Raw genomic sequence first — 16,755 nt, 5'->3', positions numbered from 1 at the left:
AGTCAATTTTTACTAGAAAAACCCCCAGGACCAGAGGAATCCAATAGTCTACTATACACCATGACAGTATTTCTGAATAAGTATACTATAAAACTCTCTAGCTTCTGAAGATGTTAACAGATAGTATATGGTGAAATACGACTTTAGAAAGGGGTTCAGTTAACAAACCTCTGTACTTTAGGACTTCGTGCCTTGAAGCAACGTGCTATGCTCCTTTTATACACTGTCTTTATTTAATCTTTACAGCACTCCTAGAGGTAGGTCTTATTATTATTTTTCTCATTTTTAGAGATGAGCAGGCTAAAGATCAGCAGATCTAAGGAACCTGCTTCAGAGCACATAGGGACCATCATGAGGTACAGAATGGGACCCCGAAATCACTCTGAAATGTCTTTCTGGCATCACAGACTAGCTGGTGATCACTGAAGCCATGCTGTTGTTAATACATTGCTGGGCATTACAGCTCTGCCAGAGGGACCCACAGTATACAGGGTTTCCCAAACCAGTTTGATTAGGGAACCTTTTTGACTGAATCAGTACTTGAGACTACCTTTCCATGTATTTACTGTGGGCAAATGAGTCAGATATACCCCATGACAGACAGAAGAGAGGTGGAAGGCAACTCAGCAGGAAAAGCTATTCTAGAAAGAACATTTTACTAAAATGGTGCTCAAAGAATTATTTATCAGAACACGTAAATTAAACCCAAGTCGGACAGATAGTTATTTTTTAACCTCCAGATTCACAAGCTCCAGCCCATAGCTCACTTCTGACAAATAATGTTTGATGTGACATTCCAATATATTCACTTAGCTAGCTTTTTAGGATCTGTTGCAGAATTTGACTTACCTCATAGTTCAACTCACTATGTCACTATTTCTTGTTTTTCTTTTTGAGCAGAGAAAGGTTTGTTGCAGGGCCATGCAAGGAGACTGGTGGTTCATGCCCCCAAAACACCTGAACTCTTATGTCACTGAATTTTTATAAAGTATGTTCACAGTAGAAGTTTTAACTTGATGTGTATTTCAACAGACCTGCAATATGCATTGTGGGATGAAATAATTCTTCATGGTTTAGGACTGACCAAAATTCTCTACGATCTAACGTCCTGGCTTGTACTGACTGACTGCTGGTAGTAGCCCCTCCTAGTTTTGACAAGAAACATCCCACAACTTCAGAATTCCATCCAAGGGAGCAGTATCACCTCTGAGAAACCCGGGTTTAGAGCAAACTGGAAAGTTTAATAAAATACTGATTGAAGCCTGAATGCCTCCCCTGACCCTGCATTCAGTCTTCTAGCAAAGAGTTCAAGATTTAACATGCCAGCTTCAATTCTGCACATCCAATATCTCATCACTATTCTCTTTTGTTAATAACATGAACAGATTCAACACAAACTGCCAAAATACCATTTTTAGCCAGGAGGGCCAAGTCCTGCATACTTTGCCAACAACAGCAATAACGCTGGATGGAAGCTAAGCCCATGGTGCACTGGCTAATCTCTGAGGCAGCAGCCTCAAGGCAGGTATACCTGAATAGCCTATCATCTTGTCAAATGTGGACTTTAAGAAGGATGCTGGTTTCATTCTTTTTAAAGTGATTTATTATCAAATAGCTTGCTCCCTCTCAATGCTGAATTAGTTCAGCAACGCAGCTCCATCCTTTTCAGGATTATGAGGACTCAAATAATTGTAGATCAAAACAACGATGACCACCACCACCACAGCAACAAAAAGAAACCAAATGTGACTGTTGGTTCAATAACATATTTACAGACACATGAGAATGCATTCGGGAATACTGGTTTCACTTCTTGATCGGAATGCTGATGACCATGAAATCTTCTGCAAGAGCCACTTCCTGGAGGTCCAGCACGGACTCAGCTTGCCTTTTAAGTCCCACAATCGCATCTGCCTCTCCTTCCCTGGCCAAGGCGGCTGGCTTGTACCTCTGACTGAAGTGAGTCAGAACTAGCCTCTTCGCCTGGCACAGCTTGGCAAACGCCGCCGCCATCTGTGGCGTGCTGTGGCCGTGCTCCTTGGCTTTGTCCATCTGGGTGTCATCCAGGGTCGCTTCGTGGACCAGTAGGTCCGCCTCGAAGCACAGCTTTACTCCTCCGTCATCCACAACCCCAGAACAGTCACCCAAAATACAGATTTTTCTCCCAACAATAGGCTTCTTTAAGACATCTTGGGGAGAAATTGTAACTCCATTTTCCAGAACAACAGAAATTCCGTTTTTCAGCTTCCCATAGGCAGGACCGGGTGGAACACCTACAAGGTGGAGGCAGATAACATCACATCATGGGAACGGAATTTATGGCTTGTTAAAAAGCGTCTGTTTCAACAGCACTGCAAATAGCAAATGGAAAAGGCATCCAATTCTTTTCATAATTGTTATAAATATTTTATTACTTGTGGGAAACTGGGATATTTATACATTTTTTAAAAGTTCACTGTTGGCTATTGATATTAGCAATGTCCAAGTATTTAAAACATTTCCAAGCACACGTTTCAGATAAGTTTAAGCTCTTAAGTCCCCCTAAAACCTTATTATAGTCAAGGGAACAGCTGTGATCCTCTGCTGTGCATGGGAATAACAGCTTTTGAGTGCTGTATTTAATAAGCTCATCTTTAGGAAAAATTAAAGAGCCCTTTTAAATGACAAGGTACCAACAAACTAATTAACATAATAAAAAAATTGTTAGAGGGGACTGTTTGGATCACAACATCAAGGAGAACTTCAGGTAGTTACACATAATCAATCTTCATTGTAAACAGAGGCAGTCCCATGCTTACCAAACTGGGCTTAAATCTCGTATTAATCAAGAATAATACCTGATCATCACTCTGGGCAATACATATAAACAGAGTATGTTCACTAATTCCAACACGGATCACGTTTACAGTGTCCCAACACACTGGTATTTTCACAGGTTTGTAGATAATAAAGATACTTTGATCTAAGGCAGTTTTCCTCATTACTTGGTACATTGTTTTAGTTGGGGAAGAAAGAAGAGATTGTGCAAATAAAGAAAAAGAACATATGAAAAGCCACCGCCATGCTTTTCACAGGCTCTGCCGTCGGCACGGCAAGGAAGGCGGGGATGCTAGAGGGATGATGCACCTGGCACTGCTTTGGGAGAGGTGCTGCGGGCCCTGAGCACGTGATGACTGAGCACAGGGCGGGTGCGAGGCCACAGACGGGCCCCAGGCCCACCTTTGAATGCTTGCTTCCAGGGGGATGAACCCGGTATATAAAGCTGGTCAAGGGACTTCCCTGGTGCTTCAGTGGCTGAGGCTCCACGCTCCCAATGCAGGAGGCCTGCGTTCGTTCCCCAGGAAACTAGACCCCACGTGCTACAACTAAGACCCAGCACAGTCAAAAAAAAACAACAGCAACAACTGGTTGAGGCAGTGTTCCAAACACCAAATTATTAATAACTTAGTCAGTAAAGAAGGAAAACTCAGAAAGCAGCTGGTTGCAATGGCATGGTTAAGAACTCTGGTGAAAAGTATCTGACCAAAGATGCCACTCAAACATATTTCAAAAAGATGACATGAGAAAATAAAAGCGTAGACCTGAGACAACCATCATCATTCCACCAACCAAGACAGTAAAAGCTGAAGATAAGACAGATCAAGAATGTGCCTCTAGAGAGCTGAAGAGAGACTTGAAATATATACTTCACTTTTGCTCTGAATCGCGTCTGCTAGCCCTAAAGATTTCTCTTAATAAACAAACTTTGGGAAAAGGAAGTAAGTGGAGAAAATGTAAGTTTTAGGCCTGGGAAGCAAGAAAGGGAGGATTCTATGACACTTCTAACTGCTGCAGTTCAACAACTCAACTGAGGAGAAAGGAAAAAACAAACACTCACTCACCCAGGTCTTTCAGTTTCTGTGCGTTGAGTTTACCTGGGCGTTTCTTCTCCACGACTGAAAATCCAAAGGAGGGTATTCGATGAAAGAGGCGAAACGCTTTCACAACAAACTGTTCATCATCAACCAGGAGGTACGAGTTTTCTTCCGAGTCTAACAGGATAGTTCGTCCTTGTCCCTCTTTGGGAGGGCTGTCTGTTTCATTCACCTGCACAGACTCTTTTAGTTCTTCTGTAGGACACTGATCCGCTGTAGGCACCAGCTCATGGACCACGTAAGGGAAGACCAACTCCGTGTGAGAGAGTTCCATGGTTCGCCAGATAAAGTCCCGAAGCCCCACAGGGCCGTAGATTTCGATGGGCTGTTTGGTGACCATGGACCCACTCTGCAGGCTGATTGTGCAGAGGAGGCCAGGAAGGCCAAAGAAATGGTCTCCATGAAGATGTGTGATGAAGATCTTGGTAATTCTCCCTTTTGATTGAAGCAGAGAAATAAATTTGTCAATTTTCAGAAATAAAACCCATACAAAGCTACTTGAAACATGCATGTATTTTTCTACATGATTCCAGAAGCAAGAGAGACAAGTATTATTTCACTGGAAGGTTTTAATAAGATAGAACTTTTTTCATAAAATATCTTCAAATTATACAGTGTTACAGTTTTAAGAGTATTTTCCTATACATCCTCTTACTGGAAAAAAGAGAAAAGGAAAACGTGTACCAAAATGATTCACTTAAGTAATCAGCTAGGCCTCAAGTGTGAAAGTATCTGGCAGTTACACTGCCCCCTGCTGCTCCTTCTGAGAACAGCAAGTATGTACTCCCAGCATGCTAACAAACGTTCCTTTGGCTCCAACGGACTGGACCCGTGCCTGAAACCAAAATCGCCTTTTAAGGACTCCACACTGGCCAAAGACTGACTAACCAAGCCTGAGCCTGCTTGCCTGGATGAGACAGAAGGAAAAGGAGGAAAAAGGGGGATGAGGGAGGGGAGGACAGGGAGGAGGGAGGAGGAGGGAGGGAGAAAGGGAGTGAGGTGAAGGACCGAGGAGGAGGAGGCAGGCAATAGAGGCTGGAGTGCACATCGAGGGTAACCCCCCATGGTGTTATGTGAAGGCACGCGGGTCCATCCCTTCCCGTCTGAACTAACACAGCAGCTCTTCCAGTGCATACTGACTTAGGCCGTAACTTGATTTAGCCAATGGTAAACTGTATGGGTTTTCCTGGTGGCTCAGTGGTAAAAAAATCTGCCTGCCAAAATAGGAGATGCAGGTTCGATTCCTAGGTTGGGAATATCCCCTGAGGGAGGGCATGGCGACCCACTCTGGTATTCTTGCCTGGAGAATCCCGTAGACTGAAACCCGGCGGGCTGCAGTCCATGGGGCCGAAAAAGTCAGACACGCCTGAGCAACTGATCAACAAACTGAATTTACTCCTGGTACGTGGCAGGATGCCACCTCAATGTTTTTCAGAGATGCACCACAAAGGCTTTTGAAAGTAACAATCACAATTAACATATTTTTAATATAACAGCTGCTTCCAGTCCAAGCTCATGGCCCCCCTATTTCAAACACTTGATACCATAAAAGAACAGGAATAGTTTATTGTGATGGGATCTGTCCTGTGACATCCAGGTAACAGTGTGCTCCAAGCGAGTCTTCTCAGTGTTACTACATCAAGCCAGGCACTGTAGCAGAGAACAATGGACCAGGTAGAACAATGGATCATCTCAACAGTGATCTTGAACCATGAGAATCCCCAGGAGGCACGCTTGAAGTTTCCCCAACATGCTCCTTTTTGTTGTCTTGGTTTAGTCTTTGTTTTTGCTGTTTTTTGACTTCTGGAACACTTTCATTTCCCCCTTTCTGCTGTCTGGGCTGCCAACAGCCCCCCACCCTCCCAAGTGGGACCTAAGAACTCAGCAGACAAAAGAACTACATCAGTTGTTGAGTCCTGGTCTCACACTGACCTCAAAACTGCCAAGTCAGACTTTCCGGGCTTCTCCCTATTTACTGCAAAGCACAGCCAAATCTGAATACCAAACAATCAGTGAACTCAAAGCAAGTGAGACACATTAGGTAAGAAAAAGTAACTTTCCACAGTTATTACAGTTTCATGGAAGACAAACATTTCATTTTTTAAGAAACTTGATTTCAGCGGGAGAAGGGACAGCAACCACAATTATCAAAGGTAAGAGGAAGCTTTCAAATGAAAAAAGAAAAATGCATGAGTTCCCTTTCACTTAAGAACATGAAAATTACCAGGGAAAATGTCATCCATATAGGAGTAGAAGACTAAGCATCCTCCGTACCCAAAGGAATGATGCACTGATGTTTACTGCTGTGGGAAAATGTCTGCAATACGTTATTGACACATACTATTCAGTTGGAAAAAAAAGTCATACCAAATATAGTTTGATTGCATTTATGCAAAATTATATACAAACACACACACAAATATCCCTGCACCATTACTATAACTATATGCATAGAAAATTCACTGACCAGACAGAGAGATTTGGGATTTTCTTATTTATATTTTTCTGCTTTGTTTAAACTTTTACAGTGAGCATGTATACTTATTATAATCTTTTAAAAATTATACTTTTATAATACTTTTTTGTAATCATTTTTGAGGGGGAAAAAAAGCTTAAGCTCACTCTTTAAAATTATGAAAAAAAATAGATACGACAAACCCACACTTTTTAATCAGATGCCTGGATATCAGGACCATGGAAAGTTGAAAGAAGTATATTTAGACAGACAGAAAGTACTTCCTTATGAAACCCATAAAATATTATTACCCCAGGAGGTAGTATAAGCTAAAAGGGTTTCAAAGACTCCAACAGTGATGGGTCCACATTTGGTTACTGAGAGAAACCAAGATGTATTGAGGATTCCAGGTTGAGATTGGGGCTTTAGAAGTGCTAGAGTGTCTTAGCTAATGTTCAGGGATTACCATATCACCCTCCTCTCTGAGGCCAGGAATTCTTTTTTTAAATCAATAAAAATGTAGTAAGCTAAAGGTTCCCTTTAGATTTTATTTTAGTATTATTATTTTTTGGCCAAACTTTTATTTTAAAAAGCTTGAGCTTTGTGATCTGTTGAAAAATAACTGTAAAATATAAAACATGAGGGGGCGGGGGAGGGGAAAAAAAAAATATAAAACATGAGAGAAAGGTATTACGGCAAATAGAGTTAAGGTGGTACCCACGGCCCCTGCCTCCAGCTGTCCACATCCCTCTATAATTCCTTCCCCTTGAGTGTGGGTGGGACTGGGCACTTGCTTCTAACCACTGAAACATGGCACAAGGATGCAATGCGATTATGTTCTCAGAGTCCATCTTGCTGGCAGACTTGCTCTTAAGTCTCTTTCTCCCTTCCTGGCAGTAAAAGGAAGCAAGCTACCCTGCAGCAGAAACCCCCACGACCAGGACCTACAGCAGGCCTCAAGCTGCTGCAGGCAGCCTTCGTTCAACAACCTGAGTGAGCTCTGAAATCGATTCTTCCTCTAGTGGGGTCTCTGATGAGATCCCAGCACTGGGCTGCAGCCTACTGAGACCCTGAAATAGAGAATCCAGCTAAGCCTGGCCTGAAGTCCCTAACCTACAGAAACTATGAGATAATAAATGCAAGTACCCCACTAAACTTTTAATCTGTTATGCAGCATTAGATAACTGACACAGGTACTAAGTAAAAACTGGAGGCTTATCCCTACATCCAAACCTCTTAATACAACAGTCACTTGTTTCTATTTTAATCACCCTGCCACCTCAACCCCTACTCTCTAAATATTATAGCCACCACTCTGGCATGTGCCTACCCTGCCAGGCCTCGTGAAAGGAACCCTTGTATGATCCCAGGGAAGTAAAGCATAGCACTGCTCTGACCACAGGGTTTCAACATAAGACAGTATTAATTTGGGCTGAACTGTGTACACCTGTCCCAAGTGATATGCCTGGTTCCTTCCTCCAGCAGTTCTCTTCCTAACTCTCTATCTAACTCTCCATCCAGGTCTGGGACATCACCACCTATAACTTGGAGTAATTCTGCACTTCTGCACATCCTAGGCATTCACTCAGTCCCGTCTCCCCCTGGCTCTACAGAGATCTCTCTGAGTCTCTCGTCTTCATCCTCATTCCTGCCTCCTGCTCCAGAATCTTCATCTTCTCTCTCTCTCACCAGGTGAATGCAACTGCCTTGGGCCTGGCCTCTCTCTCTCCCAATACCATTTGCTATTGGAAAATCATCCTAAAACACAAATCAGACCATGTCATTTCTTGGTTTAAAATGTATTCAATGATTCCTTGTTGATAACAGAATAAATAATAAGGCCCAGATACCTTAGAATAACACAGAAGTCTTCACAGTCGGCCCTCACTTTAAGCATTCCTGTCTCTCATCTGTACAGTCAAGTACTCAGAGTGCTGGATGGCTTAGGATTCCCCAAACACGTCATGTCTCTCCTGGAAACTCCCTTACTTCCTGCTCACTCTGTCATCTGTTCCCTGAATATCCATCCCTGCTTCTCCTCCCAGAGAAACTTCTATTCATCTCATATCCTCGCTCGACTATTACTATTTCTGAGTTGCTTTCTCTGAACACACAGATACAGTTAGTGTCCTCCTCCTTTGTGCTTCAAAAGTAGCTAGAAAACACCTCTTTATTCTTTTTTTTTTTTTTTCTCTTTATTCTTACTTATCACATTACACCATGACTGCACATCAGTTTCCACCACTAGACCAAGGGATCCTTGGATGCTAGAGCTATCTTTCTTTTAGTCATTAAATGCCAAGTACTGTGAGGAGTTGTAGGAATAATTTCAATAAGTGCCATTTATCAAGATCTAACAAGTGAGAGGCCCTGTAGTAAGTGCTGAACATCTTACTCATGCATCAACAGATATTACTATGCATCTACTAGGTATGCCATATGCTCAGAGTCTAGTCGTCCAGGGAATTACACAGTGAACGCAGAAACGACTACCTAAATAACATAATTTTAGATACTGATGATGCTAAAAAGTCAATAAAAACAGCACAAAGCAGTAGGATGCCTGGGGTAAGGGAGAAATTACTTAACCCAAGAGGTTTGGGGGAAAGTCTTTGAGGAGACAACATGTGAGTTGAGATTTAACTGATGAGAAGGAGACAACCACACAGAGAAGGGATTATTATATACAATTCTCACATCACCCCTTTGAAGTGCAGGTTTTAAGTGAAGTGAGTCACTCAGTTGTGCCGACTCTTTGTGACCCCACGGACTATATGGTCTATGGAATTCTCTAGGCCAGAATACTGGAGTGGGCATCCTTTCCCTTCTCCAGGGTATCTCCCCAACCCAGGGATTGAACTCAGGTCTCCTGCATTGCAGGCGGATTCTTTACCAGCTGAGCCATCAGGGAAGCCCTGATATGGAGGTTTTAACCCCATTTTAAAGATGAGAAAAGAAAGGCTTAAGCTTGCTGATCTGCTAAGGTGATAAGCAGAGACACAGCTGGGACTGGAATCCTGGTCTACCCAACTCTGGGTCAAGGCTCTGTGAACACTGGACTCTTTGGTGGGCCTGGGGCGAGGCTCTCTCTGTTCCCTCTGGCCAGAATGCCCTTCTTCTCCCCAGCCCAGGGAGCCCTTCCTCCTCCCTCAACAACTCACATATCACCCCCCTCAGCTGTCTTTGCTGATGACCCCAAGCAGAAAAGAACTCACTCCCCAGAACACCTACTGCCCTCTCATGATATTTACACCCATCTCCTGGGGGAAGTAAGTATGTTCCCGTGGTTCAGCAGTGTCTTTTTAATGTGTTTGATGTATCTCACTCCATCCTCCATGCCCTAAGCCTATGTACATCCTTGCTCTTCAATTTACAGGAAGAATGAAAAGTGAAGGACTGAAGGGAGGGAAGGAGAAGGAGGAAGTAAGTTGGGTAGTCAGTCAGCTAGTTCATCTAGGCATCTTGGTGTGGCCAGATGCCTGAGTGCCTTCCAAGTCTTGCCAGGGCTCCGGCACTGAAATGGGGTACAACTGCTGGGGTTGCTTCTGAGCAGAAGGCCCAAGGACAGCCAGGAAAATGAAGATGAGCAAGAGACAGCCCTAATGAGAAAGCGGAACGCACACTCACCCGCTTTAAGTTGGCTCTTCATAAGCTGTGTCTGGGTTCCCTCCCCACAGTCAAAGAGCCAGCACTCGCCTTCACACCGAAGGACCAGCGCAGAGGCCCCCCGGGTTGGGGACGGGTATGCTGCACCTGTCCCCAGAAACGTCACGTCCATAGACATCTTCCACCCTGCAACGAGAAGATCACTTAGGGGTCATCACACATCACTGCTCAAAATCACCAAAAACAGGTTCTTGGGAGTTTCACTGTTATCTAACTTCTATGTATTGAGAACAGTGTGGATTCCTGTTCTCTAATAGTTTTCCACAGAAATCTAAAGGAAGATTCTAGTAACTTTTAATCAGTTAAAACTACAAATTACCAAACCTTGTACGACTGCTCACACAAATAAAAATAAATTAAAAAAAAAAAAAGCCAAACTCAGTTAATTAAAAACTATAGTTGAGGGCTTCCCTGGTGAAACTGAAAGTGTTAGTCACTCAGTTGGGTCCAACTCTTTGTGACCCCATAGACTGTAGCCCTCCAGGCTCCTCTGTCCATGGGACTCTCCAGGCAAGAATACTGGAGTGGGTTGCCATTTCCTCCTCCAGGGGATCTTCCCGACCCAGGGATGGAACCCAGGTCTCCTGCATTGAGGCGGATCCTTTACCATCCGAGCCACCGGGGAAGCCGTCCCTGGTGGCTCGGGAGTAAAGAATCCACTTGCCAATGCAGGAGACACAGGTTCTGTCCCTGGTCTGGGAAGATGCCACGCACTGTGGAGCAACTAAGCTTGGGTACCACAACTACTGAGGCTGTGTTCTAGAGCCCGGGAACGGAAAAAAGAGAAGACATCGCAACGAGAAGCTTGCGCACAGCAACTACAACCCACTCGCCTCAACTAGAGAAAAGTCTGTGCAGCAACGGAGACCCAGCGCAACCAAAAATAAAATAAATTAAAAAATTATATATATAATATATATATATACACCAAACTGTACTTGAATTCCAACCACATGACATTCTGGAAAAGGCAAAACTATGGGGAGAGTAAAAAGACAGTGGTTTGCGGGGGAAGGGAGGGAGGGATTTTAGGGCAGTAAAACTATTCTGTATGATACAATAAAGACAGACACATATCACCACACATTGGTCAAAACCCATAGTAAATACAAAACAAAGCGTGAACAAGCCCTAATGTAAACTGTGTATCAATATTGGCCCATCACCGTTGTACACACTAATGTAAGATGTCAACATTAGGGGAAACTGATGGGGGTGGTGTGGGGTGGGGAGTGGGTATATAAGGACTCTGTGCTATCTGCTGATTTTTTTAAAAGTTCTTCTAATAAACAATAAACAACTCTAGTGAGATTCTGGCCAAGCGAGGGAACTTAATTATGCTCACCAAGTGATCTCTCTATGGTGAGCAGCTCATGGTGAGCAGCCCTTTCTCTGAACCATTGGGAAACCACAACGAAGCACTACAACACTCGGTAATGCTGAGGGAATGTCTCACTCCCCTGATTAGAGGGTCCATGAGGGGTTAGCGCTTGGGCCTCTGCTCTTACAAGTGATCAGCAACAACCTGTTGAGTGTGTAGATTTCTGCCAACTCCTGATATCTCTTTTTCCTTTCACTATTTTTGGGCATATCTCTCTCTGATACAGTTCCTTTTTTTAAAGATTTATTTATTGATCTATTGTTTGGCTGCAGTAGGTCTTCACTGCTGCACTCAGGCTTTCTCTAGTTGCAGCAAGAGGGGGCCACTCTCCCTTTGGTGTGTAGGCTTCTCACTGCGGTGTCCCCTGCACTGCAACGCAGATTTCTAACTACTGGACCACCAGGGAAACCCCTCTGATACAGTTCTGTGACAGGAGATATGCATCAAATAAAATAAACTCAAACTTCAGTTCAGTTCAGTCGCTCAGTCATGTCCAACTCTTCACAACCCCATGGACCACAGCACGCCAGGCCTCTCTGTAAATCACCAATTCCCGAAGTTTACTCAAATTCATGTCCATCGAGTCGGTGATGCCATCCAACCATCTCATCCTCTGTCATCCCCTTCTCCTCCCGCCTTCAATCTTTCTCAGCATCAGGGTCTTTTCCAACGAGTCGATTCTTCACATCAGGTGGCCAAAGTATTGCAGTTTCAGCTTCAACATCAGTCCTTCCAATGAACATTCAGGACTGATCTCCTTTAGGATGGACTGGTTGGATCTCCTTGCAGTCCAAGGGACTCTCAAGAGTCTTCTCCAACACCACAGTTCAAAAGCATCAATTCTTCAGCACACAGCTTTTTTTATAGTCCAACTCTCACATCCATACATGACTACTGAAAAAAACATTGCCTTGACTAGACGGACCTTTGCTGGCAAAGTAATGTCTCTGCTTTTTAATATGCTGTCTAGGTTGGTCATAACTTTTCTTCCAAGGAGTAAGCATATTTTAATTTCATGGCTGCAGTCACCATCTGTAGTGATTTTGGAGCCCAAAATCCACTGCTTCCCCATCTTTTTGCCAAAGTTATATATAACCAATTACAGATTATCCACATTGATGGCAAGGAAGGAAACAAACATTTAAGTTTAAGAAAAACTACTAAAACAGGAAAACTTGACAGAGAGCTGGATAAATGTACTATCTACAGGGGGGAGAAACCTATCAAAAACTTTTCTCAGTCCTTGCAAAAATGAAAAAAACCCTCAGTCACAAGAGAAAAAAAAAGTCTTGTAAAATAGCTAGAAATAAAGTTAACAGAAAGAAACAGGTCCTAAAAGACTCAAAGAAAGAAACACATTAGCTTCTTTGATGGGAGATTTACTATCACAGAAATGTGTATCTCTTCATAATTAATACATGTGTATTTAATGCAAATTCTATCAGATTTCCAGTGCAATTCATCTTCGAACAAACGTGACCCAAAAAACAGGAAAGAAAAAAAGTACATGTCTGAGAATGGGCAAGAAAAGCCTACAAAGTAGTGAGTAGTGATTTACTTTTCTAGGTAGTAACATGACACTAATCAGGCACAAAAGAAAGATATATTATTGGCACAAACATAAAGTTGTAAGTAAGAGAAGGGATAGTCCAAAAATAAACCCAGGTACACACAGAAATCAATATATAAAAGAAATGTAAAAAGGTGGCTTTTTAAAATGAACAACACTGACATAATTGGTTATTTTCACAGAAAAAGTGAAGCAAGATTCTTATCTTGCATCGTATATAAAAATACATGCACATGATTTAAATGTGAAACATTTAAATTTGGACCTTTCAGGTCCAAAAAAAAGTGTTCAAAAAAATTAGAATATGTACACAAATTTGGGGATGAAAATCCCTTACTGGCAAGACATGAAACACAAAGCTTTTAAAAAGACATTTTTACTACATAAAAATTTTCATATATCAAAAGACTCTTAATGTCAAAGGACCTCCCCCCCGCCAAAAAGAAAAAAACCATCTGGAAAAAACTGTACTGTTTGATAACAGGTTAATGCCCCGAAGAAATGGTTCAAGCAAACGCATTAAAAAAGAAAAGTACAGAATAGAAAACTAAATAATGAATATACACAGGAAACTCACAAAAGAAATCCAAAGGGCCAATAAGCATGAAAATCCTCAGTCCTCCAGTAGTGAGAGGAAATGCAAATTAAAGAAAAAAGAGCCATCATTTCCACACATCGGCTGGCAAATATTAATGCTATCCAGTGCTAACCCAGACAAGGAAAAATGGGTACCTACATTTCACTAGTGGTGGAAACATGAACTGCTATTATGTTTTGGGAGAGTAATCTGGCAATACATATTACCAATAATAATGAGGCTGCTAATGCAACGTACTGTAATCCAGCAATCCCATTTTTGGGAATCTACCTTACAGAAATAAAGGATCTATGTACAATGATACTTACTGTGAAACTTTTAAGGTGGCTAAAATTTGGAAACTATCTGAATATACAGATAGACAGATAAATATCAATTCGGAAACAACTACTTTATTGTACATTCATATCATGAACTATCTGTTCTACAGTTCAGCCAGGTCTGTGACTCCTGTACTGAAGGGATGACAATGAGAAAAGCTACAGATGGCTATGGCATAATCTCATTTTTATAACAATGCCCAAACATCTATGTTATGAAAGACAGAGATAGTCTGGTGAGGAACAATATACACTGTACTGCTACGCTGGTTATTTCGGGGGTGATTAAAATAATGGTGGTGGAGATTAACTTTTTAAAAAAATCTTTGAATTGTTTTTGGCTGCAATAAGCAGCATTTTATTTACCTATTTGACTTAATTTTGCATTTAATTTACTTCATGACTTCCAGTGGTACAGAATCCTGGAGTACAAATCACCTGGAGATCTTTTAAAACATATCAACCATTGGGCTCCATCCCAGAACTATCAACAGGAAATTCCGCAAGAGACATGTGTTTTAGAATTGAAAAATTCTTCCCCTGTGATCCTAACATGCAGTCAGTTTTGAGAACCAGTTAGTGAAAGGCTAGTGGAGAACTATAATGGATGGATCAGGCTGACCTGAAAAAGTCAACAAGTCAATTAAAAAAAAAAAAAAAACTTTTGTTATGAAAAATTTCAAACACACACAAAAGGAGAGAGATTAGCATAATGTACTGTCACATACCCATCACTGAGCTTCAACAATTATCAACTCAAGGTCAATCCTGTTTCCTCTTTATCCCCCATCCATCATCTAAGAATATGTAACAAGTGGTATTGGGAAGTTCCACCAGGGAGCACACGCTGTCTGGCTGTCTCTCTTTTTCTGATGTTAGCAACCATTAATGATCCCTTCCAGGAACCATTATTTCATTAGGGGTTGTCAAAAGGTGATATTCTCTCATTCCTTCTGCAGTTATTAGTATCCTTCTGTAATTCCCTGATCAATCAGTCACCCTGCAATACAATTTGTATGGAAAAGAGCCAGTGATCAATCTTACCACCACAGAGATAAGACCTAATCCAACTCCTGATGTGATGCAATGTGAAGCACACAGTAACCGAGGAGGTTTTCTTGCCAAATAATATAACCTGTACCTGGAAAAGGCTGTCTTCTAAACACCAGTTTATTAGAGCACACCACAGGGAAGGAAAAAGCAAAATTCAGTATGTAAGAAACATTACAGGACAAATGACTTGACTTCTTCAACAACCTAAATACTAGGAAAAATAATAATCAAGAGAGAGGAGACAGAGATAAGAGCCATCAGCCAAATGTAACCTGTGTAGCTTGTCTGAATCCTGTTTTGGACAACCAGATGATGGGAGCGGGGTGGGGAAAGACAGAGAATAGGGGAAATGCAAACTTCACTGGAAAGATAATAATGTGAGGTTCTTATGAGACTGACAATGGTGTTATGTTCAAGTAGTTACTGTGTTCTATAAACATAAGCCAGTATTAAATGGATGAAATGGTACGTTTTGATTTGCTTTAAGATAATCCAGTGGGGGTGAGGGTGCCAGGTGAAACTAGATCCATTAGCAATTAGTACATGAGTTGGTACATTCTGTACACGATTCTGTTTTTGTATATATTTGAAAGTTTCCATAATAAAAAGTTTAAAAGCAAGCCAAATAACCAAAACTCTTCCACTAGGTCAGGAAGTAACCAGAAATTTAATCATTGGTGCGCGTTATGCACCACTAGGAAATAAGTGAGCAAACCAGATTTTGGCTCTTGTCTTCTTGGACCAAAAAAAAACACAAACCCAAAAAACAAAAACCCAGCCGCTTGCTTTCTCACAGTACACATTTCTAGCAAGAACACAACACACGATCGATCTCAGTAGGGTCATTTGACACTCTGGGCCAGTGGTTCTCAGTCCTGGCTGCAGACTACAATCGCCCGGTGGTTCTGGGGTTCTCAGCACTGGGGAAGCTCCCGGAAGATTCTAAAGGCGGTCGGGCTCGGAAGGAGTTTTCAGGCAGAGGCGGTGCCAAGCCTGCAATCCACCCAAGCGGTACAGGCAGGGCAGGTCCTGCCATCCTCCATTTCAGAGATGAAAGGGCCGAGGCCTGCTGCACAGACAGTGGCCTTTGCGAGGCCAAGGCCTAGCCCCCCGTGGCCAGAGGCCCGGTCTCCGACCGCCGGCCGGCCCAGCCGCTCCTTCACGCCTGTCGAGCAAAAGGAGGCTGGGAGGCGGCAGAGGCGCGGTGCAGGAGGTCCTCGGCCCGCAGGGTAGGGGTAAGCAGGCGCGATGTGGGGCGGTGGGTGGACAAGGCGCGTCCTAGCTCCCCGGCTCGGGTCCTCGGCTCCCGGCACAGCCCGCGACTGCGCGGGACGCCCGAGCGCTCGACCGGTTTGGCGGGCGCGGGGGAGGCCTCGGCGGCGCAGACCCCGGCCCGCCCCCCACCTCGGGCGCGCCCTGCCCCACTCACCCACTCCCCGAGGCCCGTGGCGAGGCCCGGCCGTCCGCGGGGCGGCGACGCGCGCGGGCGGAAGTGCGCCGCCGGCCGAGCCCGCGACCCGCCGCTCTAGGAGGCGCCGGAGGTCCGTGCTCGGTGGTTCTCCGCGGAACGCGACCCCGGCGTGAGGCTGGGCGGCCGGTCCGGCGGTCCGCTCTGTCCCGCGGCGAGTGGGAGGCCCCTGTGAGGGCTGCAGTATCCCGTGAGGACCAGAGAGCCCAAAGTGAAAAATGTCCGCTGTGTAGGTTGCTTTTTTTTTTTTTTTGGCCACTGCTTGAGGCATGTGGGATCTTAGTTCTGCAACCAGCGATCAGACCCTCACCCCTTGCCCTTGAAGCCCAA

The 16,755-nt window shown here is 43.5% G+C and overlaps 1 protein-coding gene across 1 annotated transcript; it reads right to left on the bottom strand.

Moving 5' to 3' along the window:
- Positions 1-206: 206 nt before the first annotated feature.
- On the bottom strand, positions 207-16,517 carry ELAC1 (elaC ribonuclease Z 1). Its single transcript, XM_043444133.1, has 4 exons — positions 16,387-16,517; positions 9,997-10,161; positions 3,882-4,349; positions 207-2,273 (listed from the first exon to the last, which is right to left on the bottom strand). The coding sequence occupies exons 2-4, from the start codon at positions 10,151-10,153 to the stop codon at positions 1,807-1,809; spliced, it is 1,092 nt and encodes a 363-aa protein (XP_043300068.1). The 5' UTR covers positions 10,154-10,161; positions 16,387-16,517; the 3' UTR covers positions 207-1,806.
- Between the last annotated feature and the right edge of the window lie 238 nt (positions 16,518-16,755).

The sequence above is a fragment of the Cervus canadensis genome, chromosome 23, assembly GCF_019320065.1.
Source record: "Cervus canadensis isolate Bull #8, Minnesota chromosome 23, ASM1932006v1, whole genome shotgun sequence".
Lineage (NCBI taxonomy): Eukaryota > Metazoa > Chordata > Mammalia > Artiodactyla > Cervidae > Cervus > Cervus canadensis.
This window is presented reverse-complemented; position numbering and strand designations above follow the sequence as displayed.

Excerpts from the sequence above, each read along its gene's own strand:
- ELAC1 (XM_043444133.1), bottom strand. The coding sequence starts at position 10,153 with ATGTCTATGGACGTGACGTTTCTGGGGACAGGTGCAGCATACCCGTCC. Across the intron at positions 4,350-9,996 it reads GAAGAGCCAACTTAAAGCGG|GGAGAATTACCAAGATCTTC; the intron begins GTGAGTGTGCGT and ends TTCAATCAAAAG. Across the intron at positions 2,274-3,881 it reads ACAGAAACTGAAAGACCTGG|GTGTTCCACCCGGTCCTGCC; the intron begins GTGAGTGAGTGT and ends TCCACCTTGTAG.